The sequence below is a fragment of the Phocoena sinus genome, chromosome 14 (genome assembly GCF_008692025.1).
Source record: "Phocoena sinus isolate mPhoSin1 chromosome 14, mPhoSin1.pri, whole genome shotgun sequence".
NCBI lineage: Eukaryota > Metazoa > Chordata > Mammalia > Artiodactyla > Phocoenidae > Phocoena > Phocoena sinus.
Genome location: NC_045776.1, coordinates 52,242,426 through 52,260,613, shown reverse-complemented (window position 1 = coordinate 52,260,613; position 18,188 = coordinate 52,242,426). Strand labels below are relative to the sequence as shown.

The following is an 18,188-nucleotide window of genomic DNA, read 5'->3' as shown; positions in this document are numbered from 1 at the left end:
TCATATATTTGTCTTTGGCTTACTTCACTTAGTATGATAATCTCTAGGTCTATCCATGTTGCTGCAAAAGGCATTGTTTCTTTTTTTTATGGCTGAGTAATATTCCATTGTATATACACCACGTCTTCTTTATCCATTCATCTGTTGATGGACACTTAGGTTGCTTCCATGCCTTGGCTACTGTAAATAGTGCTACAATGAACACTGAGGTGCATGTATCTTTTTGAATTAGAGTTTTCCCTGGATATATGCCCAGGAGTGGGATTGCTGGGATCATATGGTAGCTCTGTTTTTAGTTTTTTAAGGAACCTCCATACTGTTCTTCATAGTGGCTGCACCAATTTACATTCCCATCAACAGTGTAGGAGGGTTCCTTTTTCTCCATACCCTCTCCAGCATTTATTTGTAGACTTTTTTGACAACAGCCATTCTGACCAGTGTGAGGTGAAGACATTGCATACTGATGATACTGATAAAAGGGTCAGTCAATTCATCAAGAAGCTACAACAATGATAAACATATATGCATACAACAACACAGCTCCAAATATATATATATATACATATATGACATAAAAGAAACAGTTCTAATAGAGTCCTCAATAATCCACTTTCAATAGTGGACAAAAAATCTAAACAGAAGATGAATAAGAAAATAGAGGACTTGAATAACACCATAAACCAAATAGATGTAACAGATATACTAAGCACAATCCAAGACCAACAGCAGAATACACATTTTTCTCAAGTGCACGTGGGACTTCTCCAGGACAGACTATATGCTAGTTCAAAAGACAACTTAATACATTTAAAGAGACGGAAATTCTGCAAAGTATTTTCTCCAACCACAATGGAATGAAACAAGAAGTCAATAATAGAAGGAAAATTAGAAGTTTCACAAGTATGTGGAAAATTAAAGTGTTCTCTTAAACAATGAGTCACAGAAGAAATCAAAAAAGAGACTAGAGAAAATGCTCTGAGATGAAAGAAAGTGAAAACAACATACCAAAACTCATGGGATTCAGTGAAAGCAGTACTTAGGGGAAAACTTTAGTTGTAAATGCCTATATTATTAAAAAAGAAAGATGTCAATTCAACAACCCAGACTGACACCCTAAGAAACTAGAAAAAGAAAAGCAAACCAAGCCCAAAGCTAGAGGAAGGAAAGAAATAATAAAGACTAAAATTCAGGTAAGCAAAATATATAATAGAAAATAAATAGTGAATATTAACAAATAATTGGTTCTTTAAAAAGATCAAACTGGCAAATCTTACTAAACCAAGAAAAAAAGAGAAGACACAGGAATAACTAAAATCAGAAATGAAAGTGGGGACATAACTACCAACCTTCTACAAATAAAAAGGATAAAACTAAAAACTATGAACAATTGTATACCAACATATTAGATAACCTAGATGAAATGACAAATTCCTAGAAACACACAAACTATCAAAACTTATTTGAAAAAGAAAATTTGAATAAACCTACAGTAAGAGATTTAATCAGTAATAAAAAATGTCCCAACAAAGAAAAAAGTCCAAGACAAGATGATTTCACAATCGAATTCTACCAAACATATAAAGAAGAATTAATGCCAATCCTCACAATCTTCCAAAAAACAGAAGAGGATAAAACATTTCCTAATTCATCCCATGAGGCCAGAATTACTCTGACACCAAAGCCAACCAAGACACCACAAGAAAAAAAAAAAAACACAAACCAATATCCCCAGATGCAAAAATCTTCAACAAAATACTAGCAAACTGAATGCAGCAGCATATTAAAAGGGTTATAAACTATGATCAAATGGGATATATTCCAGGGTGGCTCACCGCATGAAAGTCAATCAGTGTAATACATCACATCAATAGAACGAAGGAAAAAACCCCACATGATCATTTCAAATAACACATAAATGGCGTTTTACAAAATCCAACACCCTTTCATGATAAAAACAATCAGTCAACAAGGCACAGAAGAGAACTTCCTCAACATAATAAAGGGCATTAATGAAAAACCCATAGCCAACATCATATACAGTGGGGAAAGACTGAAAGCCTTCCCCCTATGATCAGGAACAAGACAAGGAACGATGCCCAATTTCACTACTACTATTCAACTATGTACTGGAAGTTATAATCAGAGCAAATAGGCAAGAAAATAAAATAAAAGGCAGCCAAATTGGAAACACATTCAACATAACTGTTACAAAAATTCCACTGTCCTTTTTTGTAGGAATGGAAAAACCCTTTCTAAAGTTCATATGGAATCTCAAGGGATCCCAAATACAGGCATAAATCGGAGATATTGTGAGTTCAGTTCCAGACCACAGCAAAAAAGAAATTAGAGCAATAAAGCAAGTCACACAAATTTTTTGGCTTCCCAGTGTGTAAAAATGTTAACACTATACTGTAGCCTATTAAGTGTGCAATAGCATTATGTTTTTTAAAATATTAAAATCTTAATTTAAAATTAAGACCTTAATTTTATTGCTAAAAAATGCTGACCATCATATGACCACACAGGGTTGCCATAAACCTTAAATTTACAAATAACTGCAATATCTGTAAAAGCACAATAAAGTGAGGTATGCCTGTAAACAAAACAATCTTGAAAAAGAAGAACAAAGTTAGAAAAGTCACACTTTCTTATTTCAAAGCCTACTACAAAGCTACCACAATCAAAACAGTAGCATAAAGACAGACATATATAGATCAATGGAATACAATAGAGAGCTCAGAGATAAACCCTGGTATTTATATGGTCAAATGTTTTTTGACAAGGGTACCAAGACCATTTAAGGAGAAAAGGACAGTCTTTTCAACAAATGGTGCTGGGAAAACTGGATAACTACATGCAAAAGAATGAAATTGGACTCTTATCTTACACTATATACAAAAATTAACTCAAAAGAATGGAAAGCAATGACTCCAACAGACATTTGTATATCAATGACCAGAGAAGCATTACTCACAATAGCTAAAAGGACAAGCATTCTGAGTACCAGTCAATAGATGAATGGATTAAAAAAAAAGTGGTATATACATACATGGAATATTATTCAGCCTTAAAATGGAATGAAATTCTGATGCATACTATGACATGGATGAACCTTGAAGACATGCTAAGTGAAATGTCAATCTCAAAAAGACAAAGATTGTGTGAATCTACTTATTTGAGGTGGCCAGAACAGTCAAATTCATAGAGAAAAAAAGTAGAATAGTGGTTACTGGGGGGTTGGGGTAAGGGGAGAATGGAGACTTATGGTTCAATGTGTTACAGAGATTTAATTTGGGGTGATGAAAAACTTCTGGAGATGGATGGTGGTGTGATTACACAGCAATCTGAAGGTGCTTAATGCTACTGAACCGTGCACTTAAAATGGTAAATTTTATGATATATATCCTTGAAAATAAAGAGATAATCTTTAAGTTTATTTGTTAAAAAAGAACCCAATATAATGCTGAGGAAGTCTAAACTCCTAAGCCCCTAAAACTGGCTAGCTCCTAAATTCTTTATCTATGAAGCCTACACTGATGATCTCTCTCATGAGAATGTAAAGTTCTAAGAGAGAACACCAGACTCAGTTGAACCACAGAACCCGAACTAGTATATATGTGCATATAATTAATTGTGTTTGTTTTTAACTAAACTGAAAACTCACCACATGATCTGACAGTTACCACTGTTACCATCTTAAGTGTCACCCATCAGCTAAAGGTGGATTAAGTAATGGTAATATCTTAGCTGAAGTGAGATCATGAATGGCAAAGTGTTTTACAAGTAACCACATATTATATTTAACACAGTATTATTAATAATGTTTTTATATGTAATAATTGTTATCATTTTGTTTTTCCTAAAATTTAACCACCAACAAGTGCCAATTCCCTACGTTTCTAGTCTGTATAATACTGAATAGTGGAAATCTTTAAATGATACATGGTATTTCACAAGATCAAAGATGCTAGAGTCAAACAGACTTAACCTGAGTCCTGACATTGTCATTTGCTAGCAGTATGATCTCTAGCAACCTATTTAGGTCTTTTCATTTCTTTTATCTTTAATCGCCTGTCATTTCTTTAATTCTATCCCAAATGCATGGAAAAAGTAATTTTACAATCTTAATACTTTGTGTCTCTAAATTAAGAGTAAATAAGATCAGGAAGCTCATGGAAATTCTGCCCCAAAAAATCAAGCTATTTTGTACCCTGCTCCCACACAGACAAGGAACAGATGATGGTGAAGACTGCCATTATAACTTGCAGACATATAAGTGGTAAAACTACCAAAAGAACTATTATTTGCAAAACAGTAAGAAATTTTGCCAAAGAAAATTGAAGAGGCAAAAAAAATTAAAAAGAATTATAACTTATATAATTTTTAAAAACTTGGCAGGTCAGAGAGGTCAGTTCAGAGTAAAAGTATTCTTGGTATTTTAGGGGTGGGAAGTAAAGAAGGGTAGGAAGAGGGAAAGGGAAGAGAACAATAAGTTCTACAGACTTTGATTTTTCTTTCTTTTTTTACAGTAAGCACAAAATAGGAGCTATCAGGATTAGAAAAAGCTCTCGAAATTTTAAGTACGTTAACTCTAAGCAGACTGTAGCAAAACCATAGATAACAATATAGATCTTAAAAAGATACAGAAATAACAATACTACTAATAAAACTACCTATTTATAGAAATTCTTTAAAGTTCATTTGACTTAAATCAATGACTTAATTCATTTTACTTACTTTTTCCATAAACATAAACAGTTATATCAAGGAGGTATAACAATATCAAAAATGCCACTGATTTGGATGCCACAGTTCCACTAGACTATGAGCTCCACAAGGCAAAGAACTTTTGCTGGTTTGTTTTCCTAATGTCTGAAATAGAGTATTGCTCAATATATAGTAGGTGTTCAATAATGTTTGCTGACTAGGTTGCCTCCTCTCCTAATTAATATCAATTTTCAATACACATATGTCTTCCCTACTTTTTTAGAATGATTTATCATATGGTTATTCTGTAGTTGTTTATGCATTGCTTTACTCTGAAAAAAGAAGCGACAGAAAAGATACTCGGTATTTTCTTCAGTCCTCTTTTAAATTTTCCTCAATTTACAATCATATCTGTATGTTTTCAGCCTTCTGAAACTTTACTAAAAGCATAACTCGAATAAAAACATAGTTTTTACTAAAAAAAAAAAAAAAAAAAAAACATAGTTTTTCAATGCAAACATTCATCATCTCACTCTACTCATCTCCGTCTTGCAACAGTTTCTCTTGAAATGTGAAGACAATAATCATGTCACATTTACTTATGAGGAAGAGGAAGTTTCTTATTTTCCAGTGTATACCTAACTGTTAATAAATTCTCCCACGGTGAGCCTGCTCCTGTAGCTTCTCCAGATAGCAGGTCATTCAGCGACATTCTCTGTAGCAGTGTAATTTCTTAATTTCCAGAATTTCTTATTTCCCCTTTTCCCTTCTTAGTCAATTTTATAGCTTAGTAGAATGTATGTACTGTACCTGAAGGCCATATAATAGTTTCTTTTAAAATATTTAACAAGGATACTTCACTAATATAGGCAAAGCTACATGATCTATTTCTTCAAAATTAGAAAGATTTTTCTCCCCTGAAGGAATCATCTCACACAATCTCAACTAGATAGGCAGATCTTAAGAGGAATACCTAATTTGTATCTGTTTCTAAAACAGCTGAGTTCATTTTATTATGGTCATTGCTGTTGCTACAGCAGGAAGTTAGGGGCTGGTATACACTATCCTTTCTCTGCTAAGTGAAAAGGGAAACAATTCCTGAGACTTCAGCAAGGGAAAGATGAATTCTTGGCCTCCCAAATACACAAAGATGGTGGGAACCTTTGGTGCCATTATGACTTTGATTCAGCTACGTTAAGCAAAGTTTTCTTCAAATCATCGTAATTTTAACTCTTTTTAAAATAGAGAATATTCTAAACTGACTGAAAATTAACTTTTTGCACACTACAATTTTTTATTTCTGGATTTCAAGCTGCAAGTCTGATGGAATCAAGCATACCATAATTTCTTATATCCTCACAGAAATTAAACTGCGATAGAACCTCCTTATATTTTAGGTTTTAGTAAGAACAAGAGAATAACTTTTTTTTCACAAGAAATATTACCTCTTAATTATTGACTTCCTCTACAAAGAGATACTAAAGTCTAAACAGACAGCAATTCAACAAAGATCAAATATCACATTATGCCTGCTGAGCCCAACTCCATTACATGTACATAGTACTTCATCTTGATATATTGAATGGGACATCAGAGAAGGAGCAGTATAATTTTCCTAATATTATCAAATATTCTCTCTTTAACTAGGTTAGGACAATATTTATATAGTATTTGTATACTCTGGATTTTCATCAGATATATACATATGTTAGGAAGGCAGTTCCAACAGACTATTTACCACAACTACTTTCAAATAGTACTGTAATGTGCAAGAGAAAATAACTTACTGTCTCGGAGTGTTTCCCAAGCCCACTGATCATTTTTGAAGAAGAGATGTCGTTTGATTTCTTCTACACCATTCCGCCCTAATCTCACCTCTCTGAATAGAAAGAGAAGGAGAAAAGTCATTAATCGTTTAAGATATTATATAGATACTATAACCTGTTCACATTTATTTGTGGGCATAATGCTAAATCTGTGCACAACGTTAGATACGATTTTATGTCACCTTGAAATTATACTGTCAGCATAATTTTGAGCTTACATAAAAAATAGGTTGAAGACTGAGAGTATTAAAGCATTTTTTCTAAAGAAAAAATACACACAAAATACAGATTTATTGATACTCCATGGCTTTTCTACTGACAACAAATATCCATCATCACCTTGCTTCATTAGCATAATTAATTTTCTTCATAGGTTTTTTTTTTTTTTTTTTTTTTTTTTTGGCTGTGTTGGGTCTTCGTTTCTGTGCGAGGGCTTTCTCTAGTTGCGGCAAGTGGGGGCCACTCCTCATCGCGCTGCGTGGGCCTCTCACTATCGTGGCCTCTCTTGCTGCGGAGCATAGGCTCCAGATGCGCAGGCTCATTAATTGTGGCTCACGGGCCTAGTTGCTCCGCGGCATGTGGGATCCTCCCAGACCAGGGCTCGAACCCTTGTCCCCTGCGTTGGCAGGCAGACTCTCAACCACTGCGCCACCAGGGAAGCCCCCATAGGTTTTTTAATAGTGGTAAAGTTAACACATGTTTTGAACTAACAACTTCACACCAGGAGCTAACAAAAACTCCAAAAGATGTTTTAAATATAAATTTTCCATTTTATTCTCTACTACATATTTCTGACCAACCAACAGAAACCAATGACAACTAATTCTTGACCCTACAACAAAATTGAGAGTTTTAATGGGACAAGCTACTGATCCTTGGCCTCTTCAATAGGCATAGAAAAAAAGTATTTTAAAATGTGCTGTTAGCTGAGTTGCAAAGGGGAACTTGGCACCTTTTGTTTTAGTAGAGTACTTATAAACAAAAATCCCAATTTTTTTCATGAGTTGAAAGATAAACTGCTTTAATCAAAGAGGAAATCAAAAAATACCTAAAAACAAATGACAATGAAAACACAACGACCCAAAACCTATGGGATGCAGCAAAAGCAGTTCTAAGAGGGAAGTTTCCAGCAATACAATCCTACCTCAAGAAACAAAAAACACCTCAAATAAACAACCTAACCTTACACCTAAAGCAATTAGAAAAAGAAGAACAAGAAAACCCCAAAGTTAGCAGAAGGAAAGAAATCATAAAGATCAGATCAGAAATAAATGAAAAAGAAATGAAGGAAATGATAGCAAAGATCAATAAAACTAAAAGCAGGTTTTTTGAGAAGATATACAAAATTGATAAACCATTAGCCAGACTCATTAAGAAAAAAAGGGAGAAGACTCAAATGAATAGAATTAGATATGAAAAAGGAGAAGTAACAACTGACACTGCAGAAATCCAAAGGATCATGAGAAATTACTACAAGCTATTATATGCCAATAAAATGGAAAACCTGGAAGAAATGGACAAATTCTTAGAAAACCTTCTTAGCACAACCTTCCGAAGCTGAACCAGGAAGAAATAGAAAATATAAACAGACCAACCACAAGCACTGAAAATTGAAACTGTGATTAAAAATCTTCCAACAAACAAAAGCCCAGGACAAGATGGCTTCACAGGCAAATTCTATCAAACATTTAGAGAAGAGCTAACACCTATCCTTCTCAAACTCTTCCATAATATAGCAGAGGGAGGAACACTCCCAAACTCATTCTACGAGGCCACCATCACCCTGATACCAAAACCAGACTAGGATGTCAAAAAAAAAGAAAACTACTGGCCAATATCACTGATGAACATAGATGTAAAAATCCTCAACAAAATACTAGCAAACAGAATCCAACAGCACATTAAAAGGATCATAAACCATGATCAAGTGGGTTTTTTCCCAGGAATGCAAGGATTCTTCAATATACGCAAACCAGTCAATGTGATAAACCTATTTACAAACTGAAGGAGAAAAACCATATGATCATCTCTCTAGATGCAGAAAAAACTTTTGACAAAATTCAATACCCATTTATGATAAAAACCCTGCAGAAAGTAGGCATAGAGGGAACTTACCTCAACATAATAAAGGCCATATATAACAAACCCACAGCCAACATCATTCTCCATGGTGAAAAACTGAAACCATTTCCACTACATCAGGAACAAGACAAGGTTGCCCACTCTCACCACTATTATTCAACATAGTTTTGGAAGTCCTAGCCACAGCAATCAGAGAAGGAAAGGAAATAAAAGGAATCTAAATCAGAAAAGAAAAAGTAAAACTGTCACTGTTTGCAGATGACATGATACTATACACAGAGAATCCTAAAGATACTACCAGAAAACTAGTAGAACTAATCAATGAATTTGGTAAAGTAGCAAGATACAAAATTAATGCACAGAATGCTTTAATTAATGCACATTAATGCATTCCTATACACTAATGATGAAAATTCTGAAAGAGAAATTAAGGAAACATTTCCATTTACCATTGCAACAAAAAGAACAAAATACCTAGGAATAAACCTACCTAAGGAGACAAAAGAACTGTATGCAGAAAACTATAAGACACTGATGAAAGAATTTAAAGATGATACAAACAGATGGAGAGATATACCATGTTCTTGGATTGGAAGAATCAACATTGTAAAAATGACTATACTACCCAAAGCAATCTACAGATTCAGTGCAATCCCTATAAAACTACCAATGGCATTTTTCACAGAACCAGAACAAAAAATTTCACAATTTGTATGGAAATACAAAAGACCCCAAACAGCCAAAGCAATCTTGAGAAAGAAAAACAGAGCTGGAGGAATCAGGCTCCTGGACTTCAGACTAAACTACAAAGCTACAGTAATCAAGACAGTATGGTACTGGCACAAAAAGAGAAATACAGATCAATGGAACAGGATAGAAAGCCCAGAGATAACCCCACGCACATATGGTCACCTTATTTTTGATAAAGGATGAAAGAGTATACAATGGAGAAAAGACAGCCTCTTCAATAGGTGGTGCTGGGAAAACTGGACAGCTCCATGTAAAAGAATGAAATTAGAACACTCCCTAACACCATACACAACAATAAACTCAAAATGGATTAAAGACCTAAGTGTAAGGCCAAACACTATAAAACTCTTAGAGGAAAATATAGGCAGAACACTCTATGACATAAATCACAGCAAGATCCTTTTTGACCCACCACCTAGAGAAATGGAAATAAAAACAAAAATAAACAAATGGGACCTAGCGAAATTTAAAAGCTTTTGCACAGCAAAAGAAAACATAAACAAGATGAAAAGACAACCCTCAGAATGGGAGAAAATATTTGTAAACAAAGCCACTGACAAAGGATTAATCTCCAAAATATACAAGCAGCTGATGCAGCTCAATATCAAAAAAAAAAAAAAAATCAAGCCAATCCAAAAATAGGCAGAAGACCTAAACAGACATTTCTCCAAAGAAGGTATAGACTGCCAACAAACACATGAAAGGATGCTCAACATCACTAATCACTAAAGAAATGCAAATCGAAACTACAATGAGGTATCACCTCACACCAGTCAGAATGGCCATCATCAAAAAGTCTACAAACAATAAATGCTGGAGAATGTATGAAGAAAAGGGAACCCTCTTGCACTGTTGGTGGGAATGTAACTTGATACAGCCACTATGGAGAACAGTATAGAGGTTCCTTAAAAAACTAAAAATAGAACTACCATATGACCCAACAATCCCACTACGGGGCATATACTCTGAGAAAACCATAATTCAAAAAGAGTCATGTACCACAATGTTCATTGCAGCTCTATTTACAATAGACAGGACATGGAAGCAACCTAATTGTCCGCTGACAGATGAATGGATAAAGAAGATGTGGCACATATATACAATGTAATATTACTCAGCCATAAAAAGAAACAAAATTGAGTTATTTGTAGTGAGGTGGATGGACCTAGAGTCTATCATACAGAGTGAAGTTAAGTCAGAAAGAGAAAAACAAATATCATATGCTAACACATATATACGGAATCTAAAAAAAAAAAAAAAATGGTTCTGAAGAACCTAGGGGCAGGACAGGAATAAAAACGCAGACATAGAGAATGGACTTGAGGACACGGGGCGGGGGAAGGGTAAGCTGGGACAAAGTGAGAGAGTGACATGGATATATATACACTACCAAATGTAAAACAGATAGCTAGTGGGAAGCAGCCGCATAGCATAGGGAGATCAGCTGGGTGCTCTGTGACCACCTAGAGGGGTAGGATAGGGAGGATGGGAGGAGACGCTAGATGGAGGAGATATGGGGATATATGTATATGTATAGCTGATTCACTTTGTTATAAAGCAGAAACTAACACACCATTGTAAAGCAATTATACTTCAATAAAAATGTTAAAAAAATTAAAAAAATAAAAATTGTGATACCATAAAAAAAATAAGATAAACTACTTCAGATGTAATGAGACACTTTTAAAGAAGCTTTCACTGAGTCTCTCAGACTGGCTTAGGGAAACTCTCCATGGTTCTATGGCACACGATATTTAAGAGTACTTACCTCTCTGTACAATAAATACCTCATTTGCCTGTCGGTTTCCCCCAAAGGACTATGAGGTAGTGGAGAACAGTGGCTGTGTATCTTGGTCATTTCTATACCTCTAGCATAGTTTTTATATTATACTATATACAGTGCTTATATTAAAATGTAAAAATTTCAAAAACTATATGTTTCAGGCTGTAAGGGACATACTGAAGGAGGATAAGTTAATTTTAATTAAAGTGAATCCAAAATTGAAACATATTTAAATTTAAAGCCTCTCTACTATTTAAATTAACAATATACAACCTTAAATCCTAAATGTAATCTTAGTAAGCCATCTGGTTCCTGTTTAAATTTTAAAAGTAAACCACAAGGGTATATACATAATATGCCATTTTTGTTTCTAAAACACTTATGTGCATTTACATTTATAAAAAATGCTTGTTGAAACTGGAAGACCATGTCAATGAAAGAAGGAGGTAGAAAATACTACATACTTTTGTTTATAGCTTTGCACTATCTATTTCATTTCAAAAAGCATATATAATTAAATCTTTTTCCCAGCTTTACTGAGGTATAACTGGCAAATAAAATTTTAAGATATTTAGTTTACAATGTTACAATTTGATATTCATACATACACACTATGAAAGGAGTCCCGCAACAAGCTAATTAACACATCAATCACTTCAAATATTTACTTTTCTTTTTTTGATCGGGGGCAAGAACATTTAAATGTTGTCTCTTCACAAATTTCAATTATACAATACAGTGTTATTAAATGGCATCAACTGGAAGATGCATCATCATTTTTCTATCACCAGGAAAAAAATGTCCCAGTTAAATTACTACATGCCATTGATTTTAAGATGCACTCTAATTTTAGAGATTTTAACATGTTAAAAAAAAAAAACTCAGGTAATTCCCTGGCAGTCCAGTGGTTAGGACTTGGTGCTTTCACTGCCAGGGCCTAAGTTCAATCCCTGGTCGGGGAACTAAGATCCCACAAGCTGCACAGCATGGCCAAAAGGAAAAACAAAAAATCAGACTCGATAAAATATACTACCATCTTTATACTTAACTAAGTTAAAAATGTTAACAATGAAAAAAATAATCATCTTGTCTAGTCATCAGCAAAGAATCTATTACTATCCCAATTTCTTAGGTAAGGTAAGTGAGTTGAGATCCAGAAAAGCCATCCAGAAAAATCAGAAAAATTATATCAGGTTTCACTGTCATGAACGACTTGGGGAATGGTAGGTTTTATTCCAATAGTTCAAATATAGGAGTTCAGATACAGACCTTAAAAACTGAGCAGCAAAATGAAAATTTCCTTGGAATAAGTGTTCCATGTTAAAATTATTTACCTGTCAGTAAGGAAGGCACAAATAAGATTTTTTGCTTCTTTTGATATGTCATTATCATCAGGGAAGGTAAGTGAATTTTTATGGTTCATAATCTTACTGTAAGTTCCAACCAGAGAATCTGCATAAAATGGTGTATCACCTGATAAATTGACAGGGAAAACAAAAGCAAATTAAGATACATTGAAAGAAATCAGTTTCAAAGGAAAAGAGTCAATGTTACTGTTTAAAGATAATTAACTATGCATAAACTAAAAATATACACCAAATACATAAAAAGAAGTAACACATCAAGTTTCTCTAAGTCTCTGAATAGCTTGTCAAAATTGACACAGTAGGTTTGGATCAGTTTGTTTCCTACAAACAAAATCAACACTGCTTAATGTAATATTTTATTAGAAGAAGCCAAGTCTAAGTTTGGAGATGAACAACTATGTTAGAGGTACATAAAATCCTCCTTTACTCACCTACAAGCATTTCATATAAAAATACCCCAACTGACCACCAGTCACATTCTCGTCCATAATAACCATCACCACCTTGAGATTTTAATACTTCAGGGGAAATATAATCAGGTGTCCCAACTGCTGTATCACATCGTACCATACCTTCCTAAAAAGAGGTCAAATTTTCAATTAGGATATGAATGTAAAGTCTCAATTATTTAACATGAGTTTTTCTTAATATAACATGTAGAACTCTTAAGTCTTTGTGTTATGAAAGATCACATCAAAACCTAATGCAGACTTGATAAAAAGTAACAAACAGCTTAATCATATATACATATTATATACATAATATATTCATAATGTATGTGTGTATGTGTATATGGTTATAGCAGTGACTTTTATTTTGTAATAACACTCACTAGAAAGACACATTGCCACCATTTATTATTCCTCCAGTTGTACCAATATGATGATCTCATCTTAATTGCAGAGAACAAGTATATAAGTCAATGCAAATATGTTGAGGAACCGACAGAATGAATCACTTGATAACATCAATATATAAATGCTGATTTAATTGTTTTTTTACTAAAATAGTCATTCACTTTAATTATGCTTGAAATTGAGGGGAAAAAACATGTAAGAATTGACTGTACAAATATAAAATGGGGAAGCATGTGCATGGGAAAAGGGCATAATAGTGTTAAGCCCACTGATAACTACCTAATATGCATTTTAACCCTCTCTCCAAAATAAAAACAAAAACTATATATACCAGTTACTTACTTTAGCTGGTATGAATGCAACAGAATTATACATGATTACACAGAAGTTCTCACATAGTGTTCTCCTCCTAACCCATAAATTTCTTTTGGAAATAATAAATACAACTTTCTGGTTATTCTTCTATGATAAGTTTCAAAGAATATAAACTGTTTCAACTGAAAATAAAGCAGCATACTTGCTACTTCAGCTATGTATATGTTATTTATTATATAAATAGTGAGCATGGGTACCTTTTACTATTGACTCCCCAAATAAGTAGTAAGATCTTTTCATGTTTAATAGAAGGCTAAGTAAAACATTAAAAAATATACATATTCCTGAAATCCAGTTTTTATGAAAGTCTCATTTTAACAGTGGCACTAGTATTTAGTGACATTTAAGCTAATCCCATTTCTAGCTACCAATAGTGGACATTACAGATTTGCTTTAAAAGATTTAGTAAATCTGGCAATCCACGCTTCCCCCAAATAGAGAGGGGAAAAAATAAAGCACTTACAAGTTACTAACACAACACTGAAACCATGGCATCTAGTTCAACAAATAAGACTGGGCACATCAATTCTGTACAAGTCCAGATATGGTTAGTAAATTCTTAAAACATTGGGAGAGGGAAGGGTAAGCTGGGACGAAGTGAGAGTGGCATGGACATATATACACTATCAAATGTAAAATAGATAGCTAGTGGGAAGCAGATGCATAGCACAGGAAGATCAGCTTGGTGCTTTGTGACCATCTAGAGGAGGGGTGGGATAGGGAGGATGGGAGGGAGATGCAAGAGGGAGGAGATATGAGGATATATGTATATGTATAGCCGATTCACTCTGTTATGAAGCAGAAACTAACACACCATTGTAAAGCAATTATACTTCAATAAAGATGTTAAAAAAATTTTGTAAAAAGCATCTATCTTGAATTAGCAAAACTAAATTAAAATCTAATTATTTAACCTTATTCATCTTCATACAAGTACCAAAATCTGCTAACTTCAAATGTCCAGACTTATCCAGCAGCATGTTATCAGGCTTCACATCTCTGAGGGGGGAAAAAAAAAGTACAGTATCTCTGAAACAGATCAGAAGCTGATAAAAATTATGAGGCAGTGATTTTAGGTCATATATCCTCAATTTAGATAAGGTCACGTTTGATCTATACGTGCTCTCTATCCACATCTATAAGCTGACTTCATCAGGGAGACTCTCTCATATATTATGCCTCAGAAGACATTCTTTTAAGTAGAGTTTGATTCTTCCAAGAGGAAAATCAAGTCATTTGAGAGAGAATAACCATAAAAAATGTAACATTCAAACATAAAAAGTAACTGAGACACACAAGATAGATAAATACATAAATAACCCCAGAAGAGGGTCTAAATCACTTTCATTTTTGCATCCCTGGCACTGAGCACAGCAATTGCACACAGAATTCAAGTGGTGTTTGCAGAACAAATGAAATTATTCTTCTAGCAAATAAATTTGATCTGTTCACTAATTAAAAGCAAATTAATTTGTATATAAAAATGAAAAGCATTTAATACTCCAGAATATACCTTAAAAAAACAGCTTATAATTTTTACTTTTCAGGACACCATATAAAAGCCTTATAATCAGAATAAGAAATATTAAAGAATACATTTATATCAACACTAAACTGAAATGTTAAAACCACAAATTTCAAAGTTTTAAATTCTGAAACACCACTCATGTCATATGGGAGAATGGGTGGATTTAGAATGGGAAATGCTAATCAAATGAAGTTTAAGTACTGATTTTTAGCTTCTCTCTTTAACAAATGAGAAAATTTAAAGCATTTTTGTCCTTACCTATGAATAAAACCCATGGAATGGATTGCATCCAATGCCAGAACTACTTCTGCAGTATAAAATCGGGCCCATTTTTCAGGCACATCATAGTTGCTCATTAAGTTTACAAGATCTCCACCAGGCATGTATTCCATTACCATGTAGAGATAACGATCATCTTGGAATGCATAAAATAGCTACACAAATACAAAAAAAAACAAAGAAACAAATTCATTAAGATTAAGCAAAACTGTTTCATTTAAGAATTGTCAAAATTACTAATATAAGATTTAACTGAAATAATCAAATTGCAGTAGTTGTAAGTACTCTTAAAAAAAAAAGGAAACAGGGCTTCCCTGGTGGCGCAGTGGTTGAGAGTCCGCCTGCCGATGCAGGGGACACGGGTTCGTGCCCCGGTCCGGGAGGATCCCACATGCCGCGGAGCGGCTGGGCCCGTGGGCCATGGCCGCTGGGCCTGCGCGTCTGGAGTCTGTGCTCCGCGACGGGAGAGGCCGCGACAGTGAGAGGCCTGCGTACCGCAAAAAAAAAAAAAAAAAAAAAAGAAAAAGGAAACAAATACAAAGATAAATAGCACAAAGAACTTTGCGTATGCAGAGGAGTTATTAACTGTGGTTACTTCTGAGGAGTCGGAGACTTCTTTTCTCTATGCTTTTCTATACTAATTGAATTTCTTATACTGAGAATTTTTTAAAATTATAATAGTTTCAATAAAGAATATACAACTCTTCTAAGCAAAGACATATTGTAGTTCTAATTTAAATTGTACATAGTGGGGTTTAGTGTTAAATTTATATCAACACCACAATTTTCAAGTAATCTAATAAAATTAGGTTACAGTCTTAGTTGTCCCTTATTAGCTGTGTGACTAGGCAATTTACTTAACCTCCCAAATTATCTGTGACTATGATCCTTTCTAGAAGAATATATGGGGAAAAAAAAAAAAAAATATATGGGACTATATATCATGTTTGACTTTTATACTTGCTGCCCAGTCTGTCTGGATGCCTGGCAGTTGGCAAGTACTTAATGAATGTTCAATGAATAAAAGCACAAATTTAATCTATAAATTGAGGGTGTAGCTAGTAGGGATTAACTGCCTATCAGAGTTGTTAAAAAGATTAGCGAATAGAGAAAAAGCCCTTAGTACAATAGATGTTCAGTAAACAGTTGCAGTCAGTAGGAGGAGTCGCAGTAACAGCTAACAGAGAAACAGGAAGAGGACAAGAGTCAAAGCAGGAAGAGTAAGGTCCATTGATATGAAATTGGCAACAATATCAGGCATAAATATATTATGTAACCAGTGTTGAAGTTAAGAGAAGAGCAAATTTACAAAAGAAAATTTCTTTTTTTTTGGCCGCAATACGTGGCTTGTGGGATCTTAGTTCCCCGACCAGGGACTGAACCCATGGCAGTGAAAGCACAAAGTCCTAACCACTGGACTGCCAGGGAACTCCCTACAAAAGAACATTTTAAGTAAACATTAGAAGATTAGAATAGAACTAAAATAAATGAAATAAGCCCTTAGAGAAAAAGTATAACTAATTTACCTAGGCACTTATGTCTTAAAATTCTTTTTATATTTCATTTTTTTCAACAGCATTTAATGATTTTAGTTACAGATTTAGTAACTTTAATTAAATATAAATATTTGGGGGAAGGATAAGAAACTAAGTGGTATCTCATGGCTATCCCAGATTAACATGTACAGTATATCACTCGGACACCATAATTAAAGAAACACTGTTGATTTGGTGGCAGTTTACCCTATTTAAAATGTATCAAGAAAAATAGAGCTTCAAGTTCATAAGTTGTAAATTTAACCTTAAACATTTATGTCATGTTTTTTAACTTTTTACACAACACTGAACACTCCCCAGTATCAGTGGTTCTCAACCAGAGATGATGATAACTGCCGGTGTCCCACGGCCCCCACCTGCCCACTCTCCCCAACACGCCACCCAGGGAGATGTTCAACAATGTCTGAACACAGTTTTGGTTGTTACACCTTGTGTGTGGGGTGGGGAGGGCTGCTACTGGCATCACCTGGGTAGAAGTCAAGGATGCTGTTAAAAACCCACAGGATAGCCCCCAACAACAAAGAATCACTTGGCCCAAAATGTCAGTAACACTGAGCCTGAGACACCCTGCTCTAAACAGCTGATAAAAACAGGGCAGACATTTCAAGTATTAAAAGTCTTATTATGCGAATCTTAAACATCTTCCATATCCTTTTTATCCCAATTACTATTATGATTATTTAAGACAGTCTTCATTACCTACTGTAAATTTAAAAAACTACAAAATTCATGCTAGGAATTTAGAAATGATCTAGCTCAGTAGTTTTACTATTTTTTTAAAAAAACCCACAAGACCTTATTTCCCCCATATGAAATCTTAATAAGAACCCCAATATATAAGACATAAAAAACATGCAGCTGCTCTAGTTGAAGCAGAAATAGAAAACCCAGAATTATAACCTACCCAAACAACTGCTTGCTCCCATGACTCCATCTGAGGTATCTCCTCAATTGAAAATAACCAATCTAAGCCACCTTTCACATTTTTGAGCAAGGAGACTGAGGCCCAGAGATGTAAATAATCTGGCCACAGCTTCAGGTCAAGATTAGTACCTACAATTACTGACTTTCTAATGTA

General features: G+C 34.2%; 1 protein-coding gene across 2 annotated transcripts in view; it reads right to left on the bottom strand.

Moving 5' to 3' along the window:
* The window catches only part of ROCK1 (Rho associated coiled-coil containing protein kinase 1), a 146,776-nt gene that overhangs the window by 65,805 nt on the left and 62,783 nt on the right, over nt 1-18,188 (bottom strand). For both annotated transcript variants that reach the window (XM_032654443.1, XM_032654444.1), the window contains exons 5-9: nt 15,534-15,709; nt 14,662-14,746; nt 12,947-13,091; nt 12,483-12,621; nt 6,495-6,586 (exon numbers count right to left, since the gene is read on the bottom strand). In XM_032654443.1, the coding sequence (XP_032510334.1) occupies nt 6,495-6,586; nt 12,483-12,621; nt 12,947-13,091; nt 14,662-14,746; nt 15,534-15,709 (637 nt within the window). The remainder of the gene's footprint in view (nt 1-6,494; nt 6,587-12,482; nt 12,622-12,946; nt 13,092-14,661; nt 14,747-15,533; nt 15,710-18,188) is intronic.